Genomic DNA, 20,013 nt, shown 5'->3' with positions numbered 1-20,013 from the left:
TGAGCTCTTCGTAGTCGGCTAGCCGTCGTTCTAAACTATACTTCAGCTTGCAGTGTTTGTCTTATGGGAACACATAAAAACGGCGCCAAGAAGATTGGATGTTCGATAACCCTCTACATAGCAGCTTGCCAACTTGACTCCCTTGCTTCCTTACAGAAACAGTATAAGGCAAAAAAAGAAAGAATCAGAAGAACGGAAAGGCAGAAAGGTTAACTAGGCAAAAAAGTGCACAGCATCAGGTGCCTGTAGCCCTGAACTTGAGTCTGGCTTTTGGCATGGCGGGAGTTAAACGCAAAAGAACAGAGCTGAACGTAGGCGCGAAGAAATCTGTGAATACAAGCGGCAAAAGCCATCTCAGTCAATCCAAGCTGCGAGGGACTAGTATCGACAGCTCAGCTGTTTCCTCGCCTCAGGAGAATCTCAAGCAGCTACTTAGCGGCTACTTAGCTCAGTGAAGAGCACATTTTGGAAGTGGCGGTGAGTAGAGAATCAGACGCTGATTCATCGCCCAGTGGGGAGTTCGTGCTCGAAAGTTCGACCAACACAAAACATCACGGGTGTCATGGTAAGCGAGTCGCTTCAGGCTGCACTACAATTTTTCGAAGACAACAATGACAAGGATAATGCACTCAAATGTGCCGGTGTTCTGTGAAATTTTGAGTCCAGTGCACACCGTTATGTACAAAAGCAGTCGTTAATTACAATTCTCTTTTCTTAATAAAATCCTTTTTGTTTTTATTCATGACTCGTTATTATGGATCACTCGCTTTATGGACAGTTTTGGTCGGGAACCAAAGTGTCCATATTAACGAGGCACGACTGTATTTGCAGCCAGCATCTGGTAAGGTGGTATACGTCTATACTAATATGTTTCCCCTATGCTAAACCTCTCTCATGCACTTTGACAAGGTAAAAAAAATTCACAGACGATAATGCCACTCGTGGCACAGTGTGTGTTAGCGTTAGTGCCCCGGACGCAGCAGCCACCGATGTGTTTGGACCGTGCAAGCGAGTGGCAACCGCGGCTATCTTTTGCCTCCTGTCCACTTTGGTTTGGTTTGGGGGGTTTAATGACCTAAAACCACTAAGGCTACGAAGAGATGCCGTGGTGGAGGGCTCGAGAAATTTCGATCACATAGGGTTCTTTGACGTGCACTGACACCGCACAGCACATGGGCGCCACCACGTTTCTATATGAGCGAACCTCTATGCGAATGAAGATACACAACGGGAACTGCAGACATTAATGCTGTCACATCATTCCCTGAAAGGCGTAACCGTCAAATATTTCCTCTTTACCTTGCCAACTCTGCAACACAGGTTCACACAACGCCAAACACTTTTTGCGGTACTGGCCACTCTAATGCAAACATTAAAAAAAGATATCCAGACTAGGGAGGGGAGCACCACTGCCCTTATTATATTTGTAAAAAAAATATACATTTGATCAAACTGCGAGATTGCCACCGTACGATGCACTGCATAACGTCGAGATTTGAGCAACGCTGTAAGAGGGAGAGCTGGCGATGATGCAACATTCCGATTCTCCAGCTGATGCCCACTGATGTCACCGGCACTTGTAGCCTGAAGTGAAGTGCACAGCTGACTGCTCAGTTGAGCGTCTCTAAACATAGGCCTTGCTGTAAAAATACGTAAAATTAAAATTTATTCAAACAGCAAGCTGCAGTTGAAGTAGTTCGTATTGAGGTGAGTGTGGCATTTCGAACAGTGGTGCTCAGCACAGCTAAATACATTCGAACTCGCTGGAGACAAGTACCGCTTCGTAATGGGCCTGTCTTGCCAAAATCAGCTTGGCTTCAGCAGCCACAGCTCCTGCAAGGAAGGACAAGCAAGTTAGAAACCAGTTGCAGATGCAAACCTGCTGAAATGGGGAATTATCATTATTTTTTTCTAACTACAGACCCGAGAAAAAGATAGTAGCTTAAAGCGCTAGCCGCATGAGGTGACAATTCGTGGCAACGTGCCATGCGATGCTTTCATGTAGTGGGCTGAGGGCCAGCAAAGCCTTGCCACTAGTTGCTGTCGCTCAGGTACTGGGTTTTTAAAAAATTTTGCTTGTTGTCCGGAAGCAGCTCGCAAGGTGGCCAATCGCAGAAAGATTTGGGAGTATGCAACTTCCGTTTCGGCTTTTTTGAGAGTGAAGTTTGTTTTCCTTGTCCAGTTCGAACAGAGAAGCTGCAGACGCTTGCTTCTTCTGATTCATGCATCGAAATAGTAGTTCAATGAAAGCTTGGTAGGCTAATATAAAGGACAAGGAAGGCTAGTGTGGCTGGCTTCACCTCGCAACCACCAACGCAGTGTGGGATTAATTACAAGTGAAAACAAAAATTTAGCGCATTATGAGTTCCTCTTGTGGAAGAAATGTAGTACCGCTTACTGTAAGATGAGAAGCAGGAACAATCTCCGACCGCTCTCGAAAAACAGAGGATTATGCGTGTCGATAAAGAGAACAGTTGTAAACTAACAAGTACACAAAGAGGCTATACTCTTTTCTCACCAGATAGGAATCTCTGCTGTAACCAGTGAAGTACTGGGGTATGCCCGAAAGGTCTAGGGCGTTCACTAGCCAACCGTGGTTGCTCAGCCTCTCCAGCCACCGTGTGAAGTGGATGTGTGACGGACTAACCACGTCAAGGTCCTCGAGCGTGAAGTTCACCCTGAGAAAAAAAAAAAAAAAAGACGAGTGAGAGTTCAGAGACCCATGTCATGCATGCACACAAACCCGACGAAATGCATGGTTATCTGACAGCGACTTACAGATAGCCGTAGACGGCAAGTAGTTTCAGAGGACCGCTCAGTGTGATTCTACGTCATGTTAATGATTAACTGCCAATAACTGCCCTCGGGTGGTCTCCACAGAAAGAAAATGAAGTTGGAGTATTTCAATGTATCCAAGTACTACTGCTAGTACTACTGACAACTAGACGAAAAAATTGCCGGACTGTTCAGTTTTGCCAGCTTGTTATAAACAAAGAGAAATTAATTTTCAAGGTATTTATTTTCATCAGGTTAAAGCATCTTTTAGACTGATGCCTGCAGCTGACATTTTGCTCAATTTAACCCAGTTTGCATCAGCTTTAAAGGAGTGACGACATCAAATATTAGTTGTGTATTCTGGCTTGGGAATAATTGCAACCCATTAAAAACATGGAAAGCCAAATGAACTGCATGAAGAAGCAATAAATAACTTATAATTGAATTATTTCTTCCCACGCTGTTTCGGCTTCAACTGCCGAGTGATTGCTGCATCGTCCAGAAGAGAGCAGGTCACGTTAGTCACGAGACAAAAGCCTGCAGTATGGCCGCTGTTTTCTTACATAAGCCTGCCCAAAAGTTGGAATCGTAAAAGATCAGTGATTTTATTGCCGTTTTTTTCATGAACTATGTGACCTGAACTCGTCAGTGATGTCAGAGCCATCTTTTGACGGTTGAAACTGGAACCGAAATTGCACAAGAAAAAGATTCGATTATAAATTATTTACCTGCTACAAGTGAATTCTAGGTCAGTATCCATGTATATAATGCTGTCTTGCACAGTACAACAAAGGAAAATAACACAGCCAAAAATTTTGTCTCTCTACTCCTTTAAGTGTTGTAACCTCATTTATTTATTTTATTTGTACATACTGCAGTTCTCCTGGTGGTCTACTGCAGAGTCTAATGAGCAAAATATAAAATTTATAAAATGACTTAATCCATGCTTTCCATAATCCTCCAACTAACCTGGTCCTGTGCTTGCTGCATCCACTTAACCCCTGCAAACTTCTTAACCTCATTCGCCCACCTAATTTTCTGCCTCCCCCTGCTACGCTTTTTTTTCCTTGGAATTCAATTTGTTACCCCTAGAGATCATCGGTTATCCTGTCTTTGCACTACAGGTCCTGCCCATGCTCATTCCTTTCTCTTGATTTCCACCAGAATGTCATTAACTCGAGTTATTTCTGACTCACTCTGTATGCTTATCTCCTAATGTTACACCTACCATTTTGCATTAGCTGGAGTAATATGGGAGATATGGGAGAGGCCTTCGCTCTGCAGTGGGTATAATCCGGCTGATGATGATGAGCCCATGCTTTGGGTGTTGAACCTCTCTGTATGCTGCTAGACTATTAAAATAGGGATGAATGTTAGGCCTAACCTTTTTTCGAGAGCAATGTAGACCATCTGCCCGGCCCTGGTTACAGCCTTGAGCAGAAGTTCGAAGAGGCAGTCAGTCAAGTTGTCGTCATACACCACTGCAACCAAAAACACACGTGACTGCCTGCTGCAAGTGACGTCACAAAAGAACCATCAATAAAGAAATATGAGCCTAGGATAGGTTAGTCAGGCCTCATGCCCTAGACTTCGAATGTATAAAATACTATCATGCACTGCAGTGTGGTAGGAAGGGGAGGTGGTGAAGGATGGCTGTTTCTGGCCCTACGGGGCTGGGACAGGTAGGTCACCGCCGCTTGCGGCGGGGGCTAGCCTGCCACCAAATTTTTATCTGTTGTAGGGCGTCATCGCACCCGCCACCGCTTCGGTGGTGGACGACGGCTGTTGTTGCGGCGCGTGTCTTTCTTTCCCTCTTCCTTTTCTTTCTTCTCTATTCTCTCTTCTGTCTGCGCGAGGCAGCGGAGGTGGCTCAGCTACAGAGCGAGTAGCAGGCCTGTGCATTTTTTTTTCCTTTTTCCTACAGTCACAACAGCACTGCAGTGCTCTCTGTGATGCCATATCTGGTCATATCTGTTGTATATTGACCGTGCTGAAAGTGTCATTATTCGCAAATAAAATTTACTCTCAACAGTGCAAATCAATTGTGTGTAGAAGAAGGCATAGCTGCCCCATTTTCTTTAATTAATAATATTAATAATTGGTTCATAGAAAAGGAAAGGCGCAGTATCTGTCACGCTTGTTCTGTGGACACCTGAACCGTAGAGGAAGGTGAGAGTGAAAGTGGAAAGTTGTCTTTTTTTTTTTTACAGTCGAGAACAAAGGACAGGCAGGACAAAAAAAAATTATGGGGGACACTTGAGTTCTGCCCTCAAATGTTATGCGACAGCGTTGATGGTAAACGATTAGACCAATACCTCGCTGAACATTATTGGCCGCCCCTTTTTCTCTGACATACAATGGCAAATATGGGCAAGCCCTTAAAGCCCCACCAAGGTGGCGCAGTGGTTACGGCGCTCGACTACTGTTCCCAAGGACGCAGGATCGAATCCCGGCCTCGGCAGCTGCTTTTCGATGGCGAAAAGCCCGTGTGCTGTGCGATGTCAGTGCACGTTAAAGAACCCCAGGTGGTCGAAATTTCCGGAGTCAGTCCTCCACTACGGCGTCTCTCATAGCCTGAGTTGCTTTGGGATGTTAAACCCCACAAACCAAACCAAACCTTTACCTCTAGAAAGTTGAAAATTATGTCCCCAAAGAAATAGACGACATTCTTTTAGCCTAATCTGTCAGTTTGCTGATACCTGACCGGTGTCGCATGCCAGGAAAATTGTTAAGAAATAAAATAAAACATGTACCATCTGCAGCCAAGAAGATGTCTGCTTTCCGAAAGTCTTCAACATCTTCCGCAGACCAGCCTGTTGCAGTCAGCGTCTCAGGAAGTCCGCGTCTCCAGTCTAGGCATCTGACCCTAGTTGAGCATGGCTTCACGTTGAGCGCATCGTAGAACGCCTCGTTTTGCTCAAGGTTTCTGCGACACAGGTGCAAGACCTCCTGCCAGGCATCTGCGAAGCGTTACGGCGCATGTCTCATCTTTTTCTTCCAAGGTCAAACAACAGCTATAGGTGTGAGCTGGAAAGAAAGAAAAGCACTCTCTGAAACAAATAAAGTATAAATGCTAACTGCGCAACCATTCTCCAAGTTCTCTAGTTTATCTATCACAGTTTTTGTAAAAAGTAGCTTCTAAACCTTTTCCATGCAAAAAACACACTATCAAGCGTTTTTGACACATGCCACAGAACCAGCTTAAGCATTTTTTTTTTTTTTTTTTTTGCACACTGTTATACACATAAACTGTCATCTGTGACTGCTAGCAATGACAATGGAAACAGTAGTGAGGCTCTGCTTCTTTCTACTGCAGACAGTAAACTAATAACTTTAGCATTTTCTCCATACCTTTTAATTTATTTTGGCTCGGCAGATTTTAATTCCCAATGGCATCCGAACGATTCCCATTCAAAATCGTCAGTGCATGATTAGGTCATGTTGAAGCAAAAGCCAAGCACAAATGAGTTACGCAGGTTCAAGGCTTTTCCTTTGATGCCTCTCAGGTGCTCCAGTTTGTGTTGCAATGTCAGTCCTATTTCATAAATTATTTGATACAATGGTTCCTCACACTTGCAACAATAAAATACTAGCAGCAACTTTGATGCCTTAGTTTAAGGTAATATTCGTGGTCCTGGCCCCTCCCATAGAAAGGAGTTCCACAAATACTGCAGGAGACCCTCTTCACGACTTAGAAACCAATCCCTTGGATTCCAAACTTCTGACAGAGGGCGTACCTACTCAGATAACCAGAACCTCTTTGAAAACTTGGGGTGAGTGTTAAAAGGTACGTAGTTAAGAAAACTGCGCTAACGAATGCGTAACTATACATGTACGCACCAGTGCAGACGACAGAGTCGGCAAAAGCAGCCGCCACTACTCCGCACAGTCCAGCACCGCTGCCCAACTCGACAACTCCTTTTCCGCGAAGGACTTCTTTCCCACAGTGCAGCAGGAAGTCCGACATCAAGAGGGCTGCCGTCCATACCTATGAGACAAAGCCAAACGCCCAATCAGGAAACTCAGTGAAATCATTTTTTACATTTATGATAACTTCACATCAATTTGCCTTTTCAATAGTAATACGTCTATGAACTTTCGCAACATGTTAACCACGCACCCAGCTATTATCCAAGCTATGCTCTGCGCTCACACTCTATGCTGCTTAACCTCGACTGCTCACCACTCGACAATTGTAGTCCAACAATAACACGCAATCTTTCCGTTATTCTTAGTTAACGGTCAACAATGAGGAACCGCTTTTTAAACTCTGACAACATACACTTAACCGGCCAACTAACCCAGACTGCTACCCTTAGTCATTTACTAAATAATGACTTGATGCAATAAACGTGATTGGAGAGCATATTCGGAAATCCCCATTTCATTAACTGCGATTAAGAAAGCCTCACGTGTATCTTTCTTTCCAAGCTCAAAAGAAAGCCCACGAAATAAAAATAGCAGCTGATTTCCTTCACTCAATCCACGGTTGAGAGCAGCACAGTCGTGGTGCACGAATGCACTAGTCACATGATCTTATTTGCATTTTGCACGTTTTTTTTTTAGCTCGCGGTCAATAAGATGCAGTGAGGCTTCCTTTATCGCAAATAATGGAATGGGGGTTTCTGAAGATGGAGAGCAGCTTCGGAAATCACATTTGTTGTCTAAAGTCAATATTTAGAAAATTAGAAAGTTAACCTATTTAACTAATTAATTACACGCGAAAAAAAATATTGGCTACGGTGCACAAGACGGCTGGCAGCTATATGCAAATGGTTTCACTGGCCTACTTTTTTTAACCGTTGGATCAAGTTAGCAGGGACACTCAGCAGTGTAAGTACGCACAAGTGCAGCTAGAATCTTGGGCGAAGTTTTTTTTTTCTGCTTCCTTTTGTACTTCTTCAGTATTTGCACAGTGTGACCCAGGTGTCCACTATAAGTTAGACAGTCAGTGTATCCTTCCTTTTTTTTTCCATATTTTCTTACCTGCAGTCCAACAGTTGGCAATGTAGTGGCAGGGCAGTGATCTGAAAATTAAATAATATCAGTGGTACTATTATTGTGTCACAAGCCAAGTAATAAACTTCGTCGATAAAAGAGCCCACTGTAAAAAAAAAAAAAAAACTTTTTTTTTAATAGCATGCGGCTAGAAACCGGCATTGCACTGCAAAACTTTGGAAGTGTCCAGGTTGAATCTGAAAAATGACACACTGTAAAAAAGAATGAAGGAGGGAGAGGGCATCTAATTTTTTTGTTATTTTGTTATAATGGCTGAACAATGCTACGGAAATCCAGTGTAGAAGTGTTACGATTATGATGACGTGAAGTATCACGAACTTAGGGGGCGCTTACCTAAATATCACTAAGAGGATGCAACAGCATTGCTACATAGATATTATGCATCACTGCCAAATAATGGCTTTAATGAGTTGCTAATTAGTAGCATCTTGCTTCGAAGGTACATTGTAACGCTGTTTGGCTAAGACTGGGACCCTGTGGTTGATGACGTCTTTTACAAGGTTGTGACATCATCAACCCCTCAACCAGTCAGGGAATTTTGCAGTTGACTTGGCAGGTGGTAGTGCAACCTGACTGAGCACTGACTGATCGGCAGGGCGAGTGACATCATGAGGCCATGTGACACCTATCAACGAATTGGGTAATTTCGCAACGCACGATAGCACCGGCTTTTTCTCGAAATACAGACTTTAATGCTAATTAATAATAATGATCGTATTTTTCCTGACAGCTCACAGATGCATGGCCATGTCAGCTGCCACCTGTTGCTCACATGTGCTGAACATGAGGAATATAAATAATTCAAAACCACTTTTCGGTCTTTTTCAAGAGCTAATTATACGAGCAAATCAACACGTCAAATTTACATAAGCTTCTGTGAATACAAGCCTATAAGATATGTATGCATTAGCCTACCGAAATCCATCAAGCCCAACAGTAACATTCGCGTGTCATCACGATTATTCCTGTAAGAAGATGTAGCAAAACTTTTGAGGACGTGGCACAGACACAAGTGACTGAGACATTCTGCAGCAAAAAAAAAAAAAAAAAAATCTGATAATGTACCTGACGATGTTCTCTGACAGCATGCCTGAGTGAGCTTATGGAAACCAATTAAGCCTAACAGAGAACGTCATGCTACTACAGCAATTCTTGCAAAGACGTTTGACGAAACTTACTTTGATGATGATGATGATAATATATGTAATGATAACGTTCAATAGGAAGATATACGTGCCAATTCTAAGCACTCAGAAAGCAGAGCAGTTCAGCGGCCTCGTATTCACGTTTAAGCGAGTGCCTCTTCCTGACGCGTCGAAACAGAGCAGACAGAGCACAGCTGTGCTGGCTTGCCACACGTGTGCAGATGAGAAGGGGGGGGGGGGGGGGGGGGGGGGGGCAATAAAACGAAACAGCCAAATGCAATCGATAAGACACAATTGAAAGAAGCCTGCCTACTGTTCAAAGTTAGAAGCGCATGGACTACGAATGTCAGAGCGCACCTGTTGAGGCATCAGACTGTTCGACGCGACAATCAGTTCGACCGTCTGGACTCGAAATGTCTGGCCCTTCCAAACACAGGAAGTAGTGGATGTAACAAAAAAACCACCGAAACGCGTGCAGGAACAACACCCAGTATCCAGAGACGCAGTATACTGTTTTCCTGCGGACCTATATTGTATTTTTCCTTTATCAGGCATCATAATGAAATGTACTGCTTCTTTGCAGCGTAAATTGCAAGCTAATGACAATGAACTGCATAGGGCAACATAGTCATTAAGACATTCATCATTTCAATGCTTTCTTTTATAAACCCGACCCCTGCTGCAGTTGTCGGCAAAGACTGCCAGACGGCCATGGCTAAGCAATGACATGAGTCCACATGCTACATGTATGCACCTGTTTCGAGAACAGCGCTCATTGTTTAGTGTTCCAGTATAGTTACAACTGTTAAAAGTCACCTACTACTCATAGGTGCAACCCAATTTCGGACGGCTTTCTTTCCAAAACACTGTCAAGTGTTGTCCGACAACAGCAAGGCAGAAGAAGCAGTTATAGCAGTGTCAATCACAAGATGACCGTTTCCATTGTATCTAAAGAAAAACGAAAGAACACATGCAACGGCTGTTTTCATGCTTTCACTCTGCGTTTGTGAAAAGCCAGAGATTTCTCTTGCACAATTTGTTTATACCAATGATGCTTGCAAAATCGGCCTTTTGCAAGGACAATTTACTGGATAACAGTTTACATCTGTCTAGTTTATATTGGGAAAGGAGATGCTTTGCAAACAAAACTGGTCCTTGTCAGAGCAGCCATAGACAGCAAAAAAAAAAAAAAAAGAATGAACTGCAAAACAGCCCCATTGCAACAAATACCATTACTGCCACTGCGATCACAGGAGTAATAGCTCTAACAACACTGTACTGTCATTCAGCCGGCTTTACACAAAAATGACGTCACCGCGATTTCTGGCTTGCTTGCGGTTCGGAAGGTCGATGCCCTCACCCAATAGTATCGCAGTGCTCCTATGAATTCGCGCCACATCGAGGTCTCCATCTTCGTCTAAGGACAAGCACCCAGGGTTGGCTGCCTCCAAATCGGTGTCCCATTTAATATGCAGTCGTGACTGGACCACTGAAACAATGTGCTGTAGGTTAACCATCTAAACAAATAAAAAAAATGGTGCCATCCATGCAAAAGCTACAATGGAACCTTACAATACCTATTTACTATGTTTAGTTCAGAGGTACTCTTTACAGGGCCAGTTGGCTCACAATCAAAATTGACACAGTTCGAGAGGATGCGAAAAAGGAAGGAACGAACAGGCACCCATTTCGCCCTGTCTATTCCTTTCTTTGCGTGCAAGCTTTTTCACACTGTGTCAACTTTGAACAATTTTGTACCTTTTATGGTATGTACAGCTGCTTCTGTATTGCCACTTTCTCAAGACAAACTGTAATTGAGCGACACGGTACTTTGTATTTTTACTTTTTGACATTTCAAGCAGCGTTTAGGGCAAGACACCAATTAAATATTTCGCTGCTGACAGTGAGAAAGCAGCAGAAATGAGACACGGAACAGGAATAGAGAGAAAATACTTCAACGCGGCGAGCAGTCTCATGCGAGAAACCAACATTTCAGTGCAAACTTGACGCCTTCATTTCTCGGCAACCTTTCTCTCCAGTTTTCTTCCCAACCAGGCATATCTCTGCCGAAATGTTCACGTTCCAAAACAAGCATAGAGGCACAGAAATCGGTGCCGCATTATTAATTCGGAGCAATTTACTAACAATGCCATCAGAATTAAAATCATCTTTCTGCCTATGCCTATAATGCACCTGTAACTTCCCCTATATTTACTCGGGGCAAAATATTTTGTGCACCAAATTGTCAAACTTTTCTCTTCTTGTTTTAGCTCTGTGAGGATAAAATTCATATTACTTCTAGATGGCTAACATTAAAGATTCACTTACACATAACACTTCGAGTTTATCCCTGAAAGAGACCGGATCCACATTTCACAGGGACTCTTTAATGCACTCTATGTTCATGGAACCAAAGCATCAGTTAGATTAAACATGTTTGGATGATGATACTCCATAGTAGTGCAAGAGGTACTGAAAACAAAAGGGCAATAATCTAGCCATTTAGTAACTACATCAAATCATGACAGAAGCACCATTAAGAAAGCAAATCAAGAATTATGGGTACACCCCAAACTTTAGTTGTACATTCTTTCTCAGATATTATATACACAGGGCAATAATAAACGAATTACCACGCACTACTGGCCTCAGTCTAGTAAGCAATTTATAACTGAAGTTTTTCTCGCACGCTGTTTTTATCTCAACAGCTTAGCAATACAGTAAAACCTCATTACAAGAGACACTCAAGGGACCCGAAAAACATGTCTCTTGTAAGCAAGGTCTCTTGTAACCAAAAACTCTAAAAGCACTGTGTTGATCAGTTTACTGCACATCAGCATATAAATGCATTCACACGCATTAATAGGAAATTGTTCAGGAAAGCTTAAAAAAGTTATTCATACTAGTATGTATTTTTGTGAGTGCAGAGTGTATTCCTTCCAAAATTCTGGAGGTAAAGCACTTCACTTTGCAAGCCTTCCTGTTGCTCTAATACCTTTGAAGCACTGTTACATGCTCGTCACCCTCAGATGATTCACAAAGAGAGAGACATCAGGATTCTGAGCTTTCATCTTGTAATCAAATTTTAACAGCGAGGAGTTAAAAATGCTGGATGTCATTCATGCATTTTGATTTGCTTCGTAGGTGACAGTAATGTGATGCCAGTAGCTGAAACAGCGGGGTCGTTTTGACTTTCCAATCATGGGGAAGCACTCCTCAGCCCCTGACATATACAACAAAAAGGACACTGATATGGAACAGAATTGAGCTTAGGGAATTTGAAGTGCATCATGTACGAGTTGGTATGTTCCAGATGCATTGCATGAGCACACCTGGGTTGTGTCTTTTCTAAACAGTGAAGAATTTACTCCAGGGACCTGAAAAAGTTGTCCTTAGTAACCGAGTGTCTCTTGTAACCATGTCTCTTGTATGCAATGTTGTTAACATGGTAGACATAGAAAAACCAACCAAACCATTTTCAAATGTCTCTTAAAACCGAGTGTCTCTTGTAACGAGATTTAACTGTAGCTACAAAGTCATCGATAAGTTGAGACAACGGTTAGGTTACGGACGGCATACAGGAAGTTCAATGCAATAGATGCTTATTCACTTTTTGTCACGTTGGATCTTTGGACAGGCTGGTCCGAGAGCTGGAGTCAAATAACAAAGCAGCAATTTTTCCAGATTTTGTATGCCTCATGAGACCTTAACATCGTCTCAACCCATCCGTGATGTCATAACACCTGTTTGGTGGTCAAAACTATAACAAACATAAGTAAAAAAAAAAAAAAGAAGACACATATAATGAACTCGCAGCCAAACATTCGCTGTCTCTACCCTAGCAAATCTGGTTATACCAATAAAAAATCTAGTAGCAGTAAACTGGTTTCCTGAGGTGCAGAAAATTGGCATGGCTATTAGTAAGCAAATCAGATACTAAGTATAAGCTTTATTGACTCAGGTAATCAAAGCAAGAAACAAGACTAGGCACAGAATTATTAGTACAAAAAAACTGCGCCCGTTAACCATCAACAACACAAGTGCTGCTTTCATTTACAAGGAAGGCGACTGCACCATCTATGTGTGTCCTCAAACGATTACAACATTCATTGAGGTTTCAGATAAAGCCCCCACAGCCACTATGGCGCACGAAAGCCAAGCCACGTACGGCCAGAAATTAGGGCTACGTGTACAAAGAACAGCAGCAGCCACAAAGCAATATCATACGCACAGCTACATTAAATGGATATCTGCAAAAAGAAAGCTCAAAACTACTGAAAAACAGACGCTGAGTGCCCCATCCATCATGTCAGGCAACAATAGCACAGCTGCCTGCGCCCCCTTGAGTCGGCACAAAGATGACGCAGCCAGCAGTCGCAAGAGGCTTCTTCCTGCTAAAATGCGTGTGGAAATGTAATACATATGGAACGAGAGAGCTAGCAGCTTAACAAGCGCACCACAGAACCGAATATGCAAATGGAATGTTGTCACCAACGCTATTGGCTGCGAAAAAGACAGTCAAAATGATTTGCCACAGAATTCAAATTCTGCCGTATAATACGCCCCATGCGTCACTCCCACTGAGGCATCACGAAGGTCACATTAGGAGCTAACAGCACGTGTACTTCCGCGGTAGATGGTGACACGTTTCCATACAGCTGAGCTGAGAGGCGCTTCATGTTAAGAGACAATACGCTTGGCGACTGCAACACGAACTTGGGATGCAACGGGTTAGTTTAGGCAACCACTTGCTTTCTTTACTGCACCACAACACGCCCCTCTATATGTGAGACTCGTTTTGAATTTCAATGTGACACGATCAATTTTTGTAGCGGCTCCAGAGTGAATATAAATTTTTGTTTTTTGTAGGAAAGAAAAGGCGCAGTACCCGTCACAGTTCTCGGTGGACACTTGAACCGCACCGTGAGAGAAGGGGAGAAAGATGGGAGTGAAAGCGGCCCCGAGTCCCAATCCTAATTTGCAATCCTACGATCCGACAAAAAGTTAAGATCCTAGATCTACTAAACATATACATCGATGTACTGAAACTGAAATCATGAGACTGAGGCACATCTGACAAGGATGTTGCGATCTGGAGAAATGACAACTCGTCCGCTCTCCTGAGGCAAGGGCCAGTATCAAGGAAAGGAAAGGAAACCGGCGAATACTGAGACACTTTTTGTAGCAAGAAAAGTAACAGCCAAGCTGGCAATGACAACAACTAACGATAACTAGTGCCGGTTAGCAATGCGCCAGGCACCTTCGGGTACCAGTATTGGTATGCTGGCTATGGTATTGAGCAAAGGTACTTTGCTGACTCGCCTTCATCGCAGTGCTTGCTGCACAGCCTCTGGCAATAAGGACTATAAGAGCTAAACTTTTTGTATTCTTGTGTCACGCAGCACAATAGGAACAGGTTTATGAATATCCCCTTCTATTCTGCCGACATAATGGAGCTGCTACACAACCAGGTTATGAGCTTCAGCTTGAAACATCTGTATAGTCTCCCATAAAGCTTGTGGAAAAAAAAGAAACGCCTTCCGACCAATATTGGAAGGCTCTGATAGCAGCGATATACTGACGCGGCCAATGCAAAGAATGAGAACAGAAATGAGAGGAATGATTCTAATAAATATGGCAACTATTATACCAGGTTTTCCGCGAACTCACGTCATCAGCTGCCTGAGTCACAGACTTTTTGTGAGAAAACGCCTTTATATTTATTTTGCTTCTCGAGACATCAAGTTTCCTTCTACGCGTGAACAAAAGACGTTTGCTTCATCCAATCTTTCACAGCTAGGCTTCATGACTTGCAACAATTAATGCAGCGAAAAAAGGAGGGGAGAGGGAGGGGAAGAATATATGCTGCAAAGGTGCAGAGAACTTCAACGTTTATAAACCCTGAAGACCTCAAATAATTTTTCAAAGACTAAAGAGCTGAATATGCGATGTCGCCTAGGCGGCTCAAATCATAAAGGGTGAAATTATTTCACTGTGGATTTGAACAGCAGGCTTCAAGCAAATTCAATAGAATCCACAAAAGTCACTCAACTCGCAGAAGTTAATGCGTGAATAGCTTCAGTGAAGTATGAAGAATCTATACTTCGTGTATGTCAGAAGGATTGGGGCAGCTAAATAGGTGTGGTGAGGTGCCAACCTAATCAGGAGAAATTTTTAAAAATTTTCTAAATGATAGGATCAACAAAGACCTTCTATATGACTTGAATATTAAGAAAAAACCCCTTCCCTCCCCTTAGAGATAATTTTCACTAGAATGCAAGTCTTAAAATCATTTCAGGATCCCTTTAAGAGAGTTCAAAATGACCTTCATTTTTCCTAAATTATAAATTATGCTGTCTGTATTGAATATTTATCGTGACTGAAAACCACTTTTGTAGCAGCTGATCTTTTTCCCCCTGTTGTATCCTTTCCTGAACATAAATGATTATGAATCAGGAGAGGCACTTTTATTTCGCTGATCAAAATGATTTCAGCCTGAAAAAGGTGAACAATTAGAATGCAGCTCTTGCCATGTGATCAGGATGAATACTGAAGGCAGTTGCTGCCTGTACAAATACCTGTTGGAGCGAATCAAAAACACTATACCACAAAGAACACAAATGAAGCGGGTGGGCATGCCAAATGGAGAGATGACAAGTTACAAACTAATTCGCCACTGAAGTTCCCTTCTTTTTCTTGTATCCGACATATTTTTCCACTATCATGCACAACTACGATGCTATAGTGTCGTTGCTCAAAACGCAATAAGAAAAGAAAACGGATCTTCTCAGAAACACTACGCTTGACGGTGTGCGCTATCACATATATGACAAGTTCACTTAGGAGCACAACTTCCAGAGCAAAAGAAAAACGTAAACAAGTAACACTCCCTCCGGTAGACCACGCGTGCAGCTGTAGCAGCGCACTTGAAAACGAACGTGCCAGTTGCCGCTTGTCAGCACAGTCAAAGAACTGCATTTTATGTAAGCAGCTGCAGTATCCGTGTGTTAAAAGCCATCGCTCTGTCACGCCAGTAGCAAGTGAGGATAGAGAAGATACAAGACCTGTACATCGTTGCTTTTACTCCGTGCCACTGACACCTTACGGCAAGAAAAGTGACTCCGATTTTCCAATCTTGCCCCAGCCGACGAAGTTATACAATATGTACTATTTCGAGATATACCTACGTGTCTCGCATGCACTGCGGCCCCGTTCGGCAGAAATATCGATTATCTGTGAAAGCAAAACACTTCCAAACACAGTATATACATTTTTCCAATCCATTTCTTGTTTGCTATTGTGCTTTGCTTTGCTTTTTTTGAGAGATTACATATAGCTTTACTTTAAATTTTTGGATTACGCACGATAACAAGACAACTTAAATGACAGCCTGCACATGAACGCTGCCGGGCAGATACTGCATGTAAGCCTGAGAACACCATTATAAGTTGTCGTATCTGATGCGGAGCTCTCCAACCACTGCACTTCTCATAGGCTGAATATCTGCGTCGAATTTTCACAGCAATAAGTATGCGCAAAAAAATCCACACCATCGTGACCAGTCTGACTAGGCCCACTGTAGTGCAGAAGCCTCTCCAATATATCGCCCATTTACCCAGCCCTATGCCAGCTAGAGCCACCTTACCTACTTTAACTTCCTAATTTCGTCCCCATACCTAACCTTCCACTAATCCTGCTAAACTTCCTTTCTCTTGGAACCCAGTCTGCAATGTACAACAGCCATCGGTTGTCCTCCCTTCGCATTATATGTCCTTCCATGCTAATTTCTTTTTGATTTCATCTAAGTTGTCACCACTTCACATTTATTTCCTGACCCGCTCTGCTCACTTCAGGTCTGTTAACATTACACCTATCATTCCGTTTTCCGTAGCTTGCTGCGTTGTCTGACACTGCCTAAAAATGGCGACTGTCAGAAAAGAATGCAATCAATTCCCGTCCTTTCTTTTTCTCCTATTCATGCTGACTTTTATTTGGTAAAGCCTATTTCTTTATACCAGGCAACAAATAGCTAAGCAAACATCTGGAGGCATCATTTAGGATACTTGCGACTGGCATGATATTAAAAATGACGATTTGAAACTAGCCAGCTCTCCAACTTACATAACTAAGAAGGTTCCACCTAAAGATAGACCACTGTACAGCATAGACCCAAAGATAGACCACTGTACAGCATAGAAATTGCACATCACAGCAGCTGAATAGGAATGTCGTAAAATATCAGAATCATTATAAATATAACAATAAAAAAAATTTACTGGAGTACACTCAGCAGTACACAGGAATATCCATATCAGGCCAGTTCTAAAATAGACAGCCATGAATAAAAGCAGGCGTGTTACTGATACTTAAAAGCAACTGAGTCACGCAGGGTAAGGAATCAACAATACACAGTCAAATAATTAAATTTGTGTCAGCAAAACTTGGCGAAAAAAATTTTGTGAGCTACATTGTGCAAAGGCTTCTGTGCTTGCTACATAAAACTACAAAAACTGCCTTTCTATATGTTTCACAGTTAACGAGCATCTGAATGACACCTCATCATACTGTGGTTCCTATTATGCTATTCACAAGGTGACTCACTCTGTGTATGTATCTTGTCTATAGTGTGCTAATACTATACAAGATGATAGTGTCCCGATGACCTCAAATTTGAGCTGCTTATGCCAGTGCAGCCGGTGTTGCCTCATCTCAATCTCAGCCTGTATACTTTTTACAATTCGAGACCCTTCTCTCTTCAGTAGTGCTGACCATTCTCCCAGAACAATGGCTGCTAGTTTCCCTCAAAGCATGACCAAGCCTTATTCAAGTGACACCTCCCATAAAGTCTGAGCAGCTCAAGTTCTAGATAATAACAGGAATGACAGTGGTGCTTTCAGACCAATCAAAACTACAGCCAGATAGATTAAACCTAAAGCAGCTGCATTGAAAGAATTTCAAGAACTTGTGAAGCCCAACACAGTTGCTCTGTGTCTTCTTTCAAAGCTGCATAAAGCATGTGTTTCATCGCCTCAGAACCATTTCAGTTTCGCCGTTATTTTCCACAACAATGAAAGATGAAAGCAACATCAAAGCACTGTTATGCAGACTCATTTAATTCAACTGCAAAATCAGTGTTTGTGTTATCACAAGGTATTATATATAGCACGTGGGGCTATTTTTGACACATAATAGAATTATCTAAAACATTAGGTAGAAAACAACATGGATAAGAGGAATGCAGTTCTGGGTTCGTGCACATCTAATTTTTCTTGTGCACGTAAATTGCATTGTGGTCTTTGTGACTGAACACCAACTAGCCCAGTTGTCCTATGGAGTTGAAACAATTGGCTTATATTTTTTTTTCTTCTTTTACAGCATCAGCAAAGTTCTCTTTTGAAAAAGTCATGGTCTCTGTACGTGTGCAATACATCCGCCTTTGTGAGCAGCACCCTCCAATGTGTGCCTGCCCTCATTTCACAGGTCTGCACACGTCGACTCCATTCATTTACCCATCGACCTCCACACTGCAGAAGCCTTAACGATGATGAAATTTAATCCACAGATGGGGTCAATCAAGTTAAAAGCAAAATGTATAACACCGTCAACACAGATTTATCACAACACATTACACGGTCACCAGTGCACATAATTCATTCACTGAATCTTCTGTACTGCCGATGTCGACAGAAGGACATACATAGACACCTCTTAATAGCCTGCAAGCATCCTTTCCTATTCTCACAATCCTTTCACCCTGACCCAACTTTTCACTGTAAAGAGCTGACCGATGGACCATTCAATATGTCTGCCACATTACACATCCAACCCAATTAATATTTCTTGACTGCCACTAGGGTATCCGTAACTCTAATTGTCTCTTTCTGTAGCTTTCTTTTGAATATTCAAGGTTAATTACTTCTATCATTCCCAATTTTCCCTCCATAACTTACTATACCAAGCTGATTTGTCTCGACCGTCAGTCTTAGTTTTTAACATTTTCCTTACTTTTTTTTTTTTTTTGTCGATGCATCGCTGTTCTTCGCGGGCGAAGTAGTGTTACGCACGTGGCAGTTCCTTCAGTAGTTTAGTTCAGACCTGCTTGTAAGACGAAACAATCGTGAGGATTGCAGGCAAACACCTAAAGCTATGACAGTACCGTCTCAAAAACTACTACTACTTCCTCGCGCGAATTGTGTCGGTACCGAACACGGTCGAACCACTATTTTTAAAGCACGATTCACACGTACTAATTAAAGATGTTTTAAAGCTACTGCTCCAAATAAAACTATGAACAGCGCATGAACAGCCAACATGCGGAATGTCTCAGGAACAATATTGCAAGACGGTTCTCGAGTTAACCTACAACTACATGCAAATTTGTGAGAACAGCTCACGCAAGCTAGTAAGCGTAATATACTGTGAGCACGGACTAAACTCGCGTAAAGTATCGGACGCTTTTGTGCAGCTTTCTTTTATCTTGAATTGAAACACAACAGTTGTTAAGTATCATGTTTCTTGTTATCCAACGATCAAGAGCATGTTTCGACTACCTCGCAGCCGGCTCTTGAGGGCTTCCGGCACCAAATTGAGCAGCGGGTCATTCGAGCTCTTGATAATATTGTCGGAGTCGACGTGGACTTCAGACACCACGATTTCATCTTCCTGCATGCTTTTAGAAGATTTAGCTGAGCTCGTCAATTGGTAGTCCGCGATAAAGCGAACAGCATGTTGTACAGAGAAACCACCGTACACTGCAAAACACACACTTCGCCACTTCACCGAAGGTAATGTTGTAACCTTGATTATTCTTGACAGTAGACTTGTGAGTTTCGCACTATTATAAACAAAATATTTTGCACAAAACATTATTGTGACGAAAAGTATAAAGCATTATAAAGTTTGTTTATAAATAATAACCTAAATAAATTTCAGAAAACTGATATTAAAAATGAAAACATAAACTTGTAAAATACGCACCTAATAAAAAGTGAACCGTATAAAGAAGGCCACATTCAAAATGAAGCGTAGAGGCGCGCGCGCGGTGAGCGCGTGTTCATGCTGGCGCAGCGTTTTC

The 20,013-nt window shown here is 42.4% G+C and overlaps 1 protein-coding gene across 3 annotated transcripts; it reads right to left on the bottom strand.

Moving 5' to 3' along the window:
- Window positions 1–1,369: 1,369 nt before the first annotated feature.
- On the bottom strand, window positions 1,370–19,748 carry LOC146189914 (methyltransferase-like protein 22). 3 transcript variants are annotated; one of them, XM_084604657.1, is made up of 8 exons: window positions 11,843–11,964; window positions 10,300–10,428; window positions 7,762–7,802; window positions 6,616–6,763; window positions 5,529–5,735; window positions 4,160–4,256; window positions 2,519–2,678; window positions 1,370–1,833 (listed from the first exon to the last, which is right to left on the bottom strand). In XM_084604657.1, coding segments are annotated over exons 1-8 (810 nt in total). In that variant the 5' UTR covers window positions 11,844–11,964; the 3' UTR covers window positions 1,370–1,806. The 3 variants fall into 3 exon arrangements, with proteins under 3 accessions (XP_084460783.1, XP_084460782.1, XP_084460781.1); XM_084604655.1 differs by lacking the exon at window positions 11,843–11,964 and adding an exon at window positions 19,490–19,748 and having other exon boundaries at window positions 1,371–1,833; XM_084604656.1 differs by lacking the exons at window positions 10,300–10,428; window positions 11,843–11,964 and adding an exon at window positions 19,490–19,748.
- Between the last annotated feature and the right edge of the window lie 265 nt (window positions 19,749–20,013).

The sequence above is a fragment of the Amblyomma maculatum genome, chromosome 5, assembly GCF_055883805.1.
Source record: "Amblyomma maculatum isolate TAMU_Amacu chromosome 5, ASM5588380v1, whole genome shotgun sequence".
NCBI lineage: Eukaryota > Metazoa > Arthropoda > Arachnida > Ixodida > Ixodidae > Amblyomma > Amblyomma maculatum.
The sequence above is the reverse complement of the archived record's forward strand: the minus strand, read 5'-3'. Positions and strand labels throughout refer to the sequence as shown.

Coding starts and splice junctions, on each gene's coding strand:
- LOC146189914 (XM_084604655.1), bottom strand. CDS start 19,607: ATGCAGGAAGATGAAATCGTGGTGTCTGAAGTCCACGTCGACTCCGAC. Junction 10,429..19,489: donor CCTCAAGAGCCGGCTGCGAG/GTAGTCGAAACA, acceptor ACATTGTTTCAG/TGGTCCAGTCACGACTGCAT. Junction 4,257..5,528: donor CATCTTCTTGGCTGCAGATG/GTACATGTTTTA, acceptor TTTTGGTTGCAG/TGGTGTATGACGACAACTTG.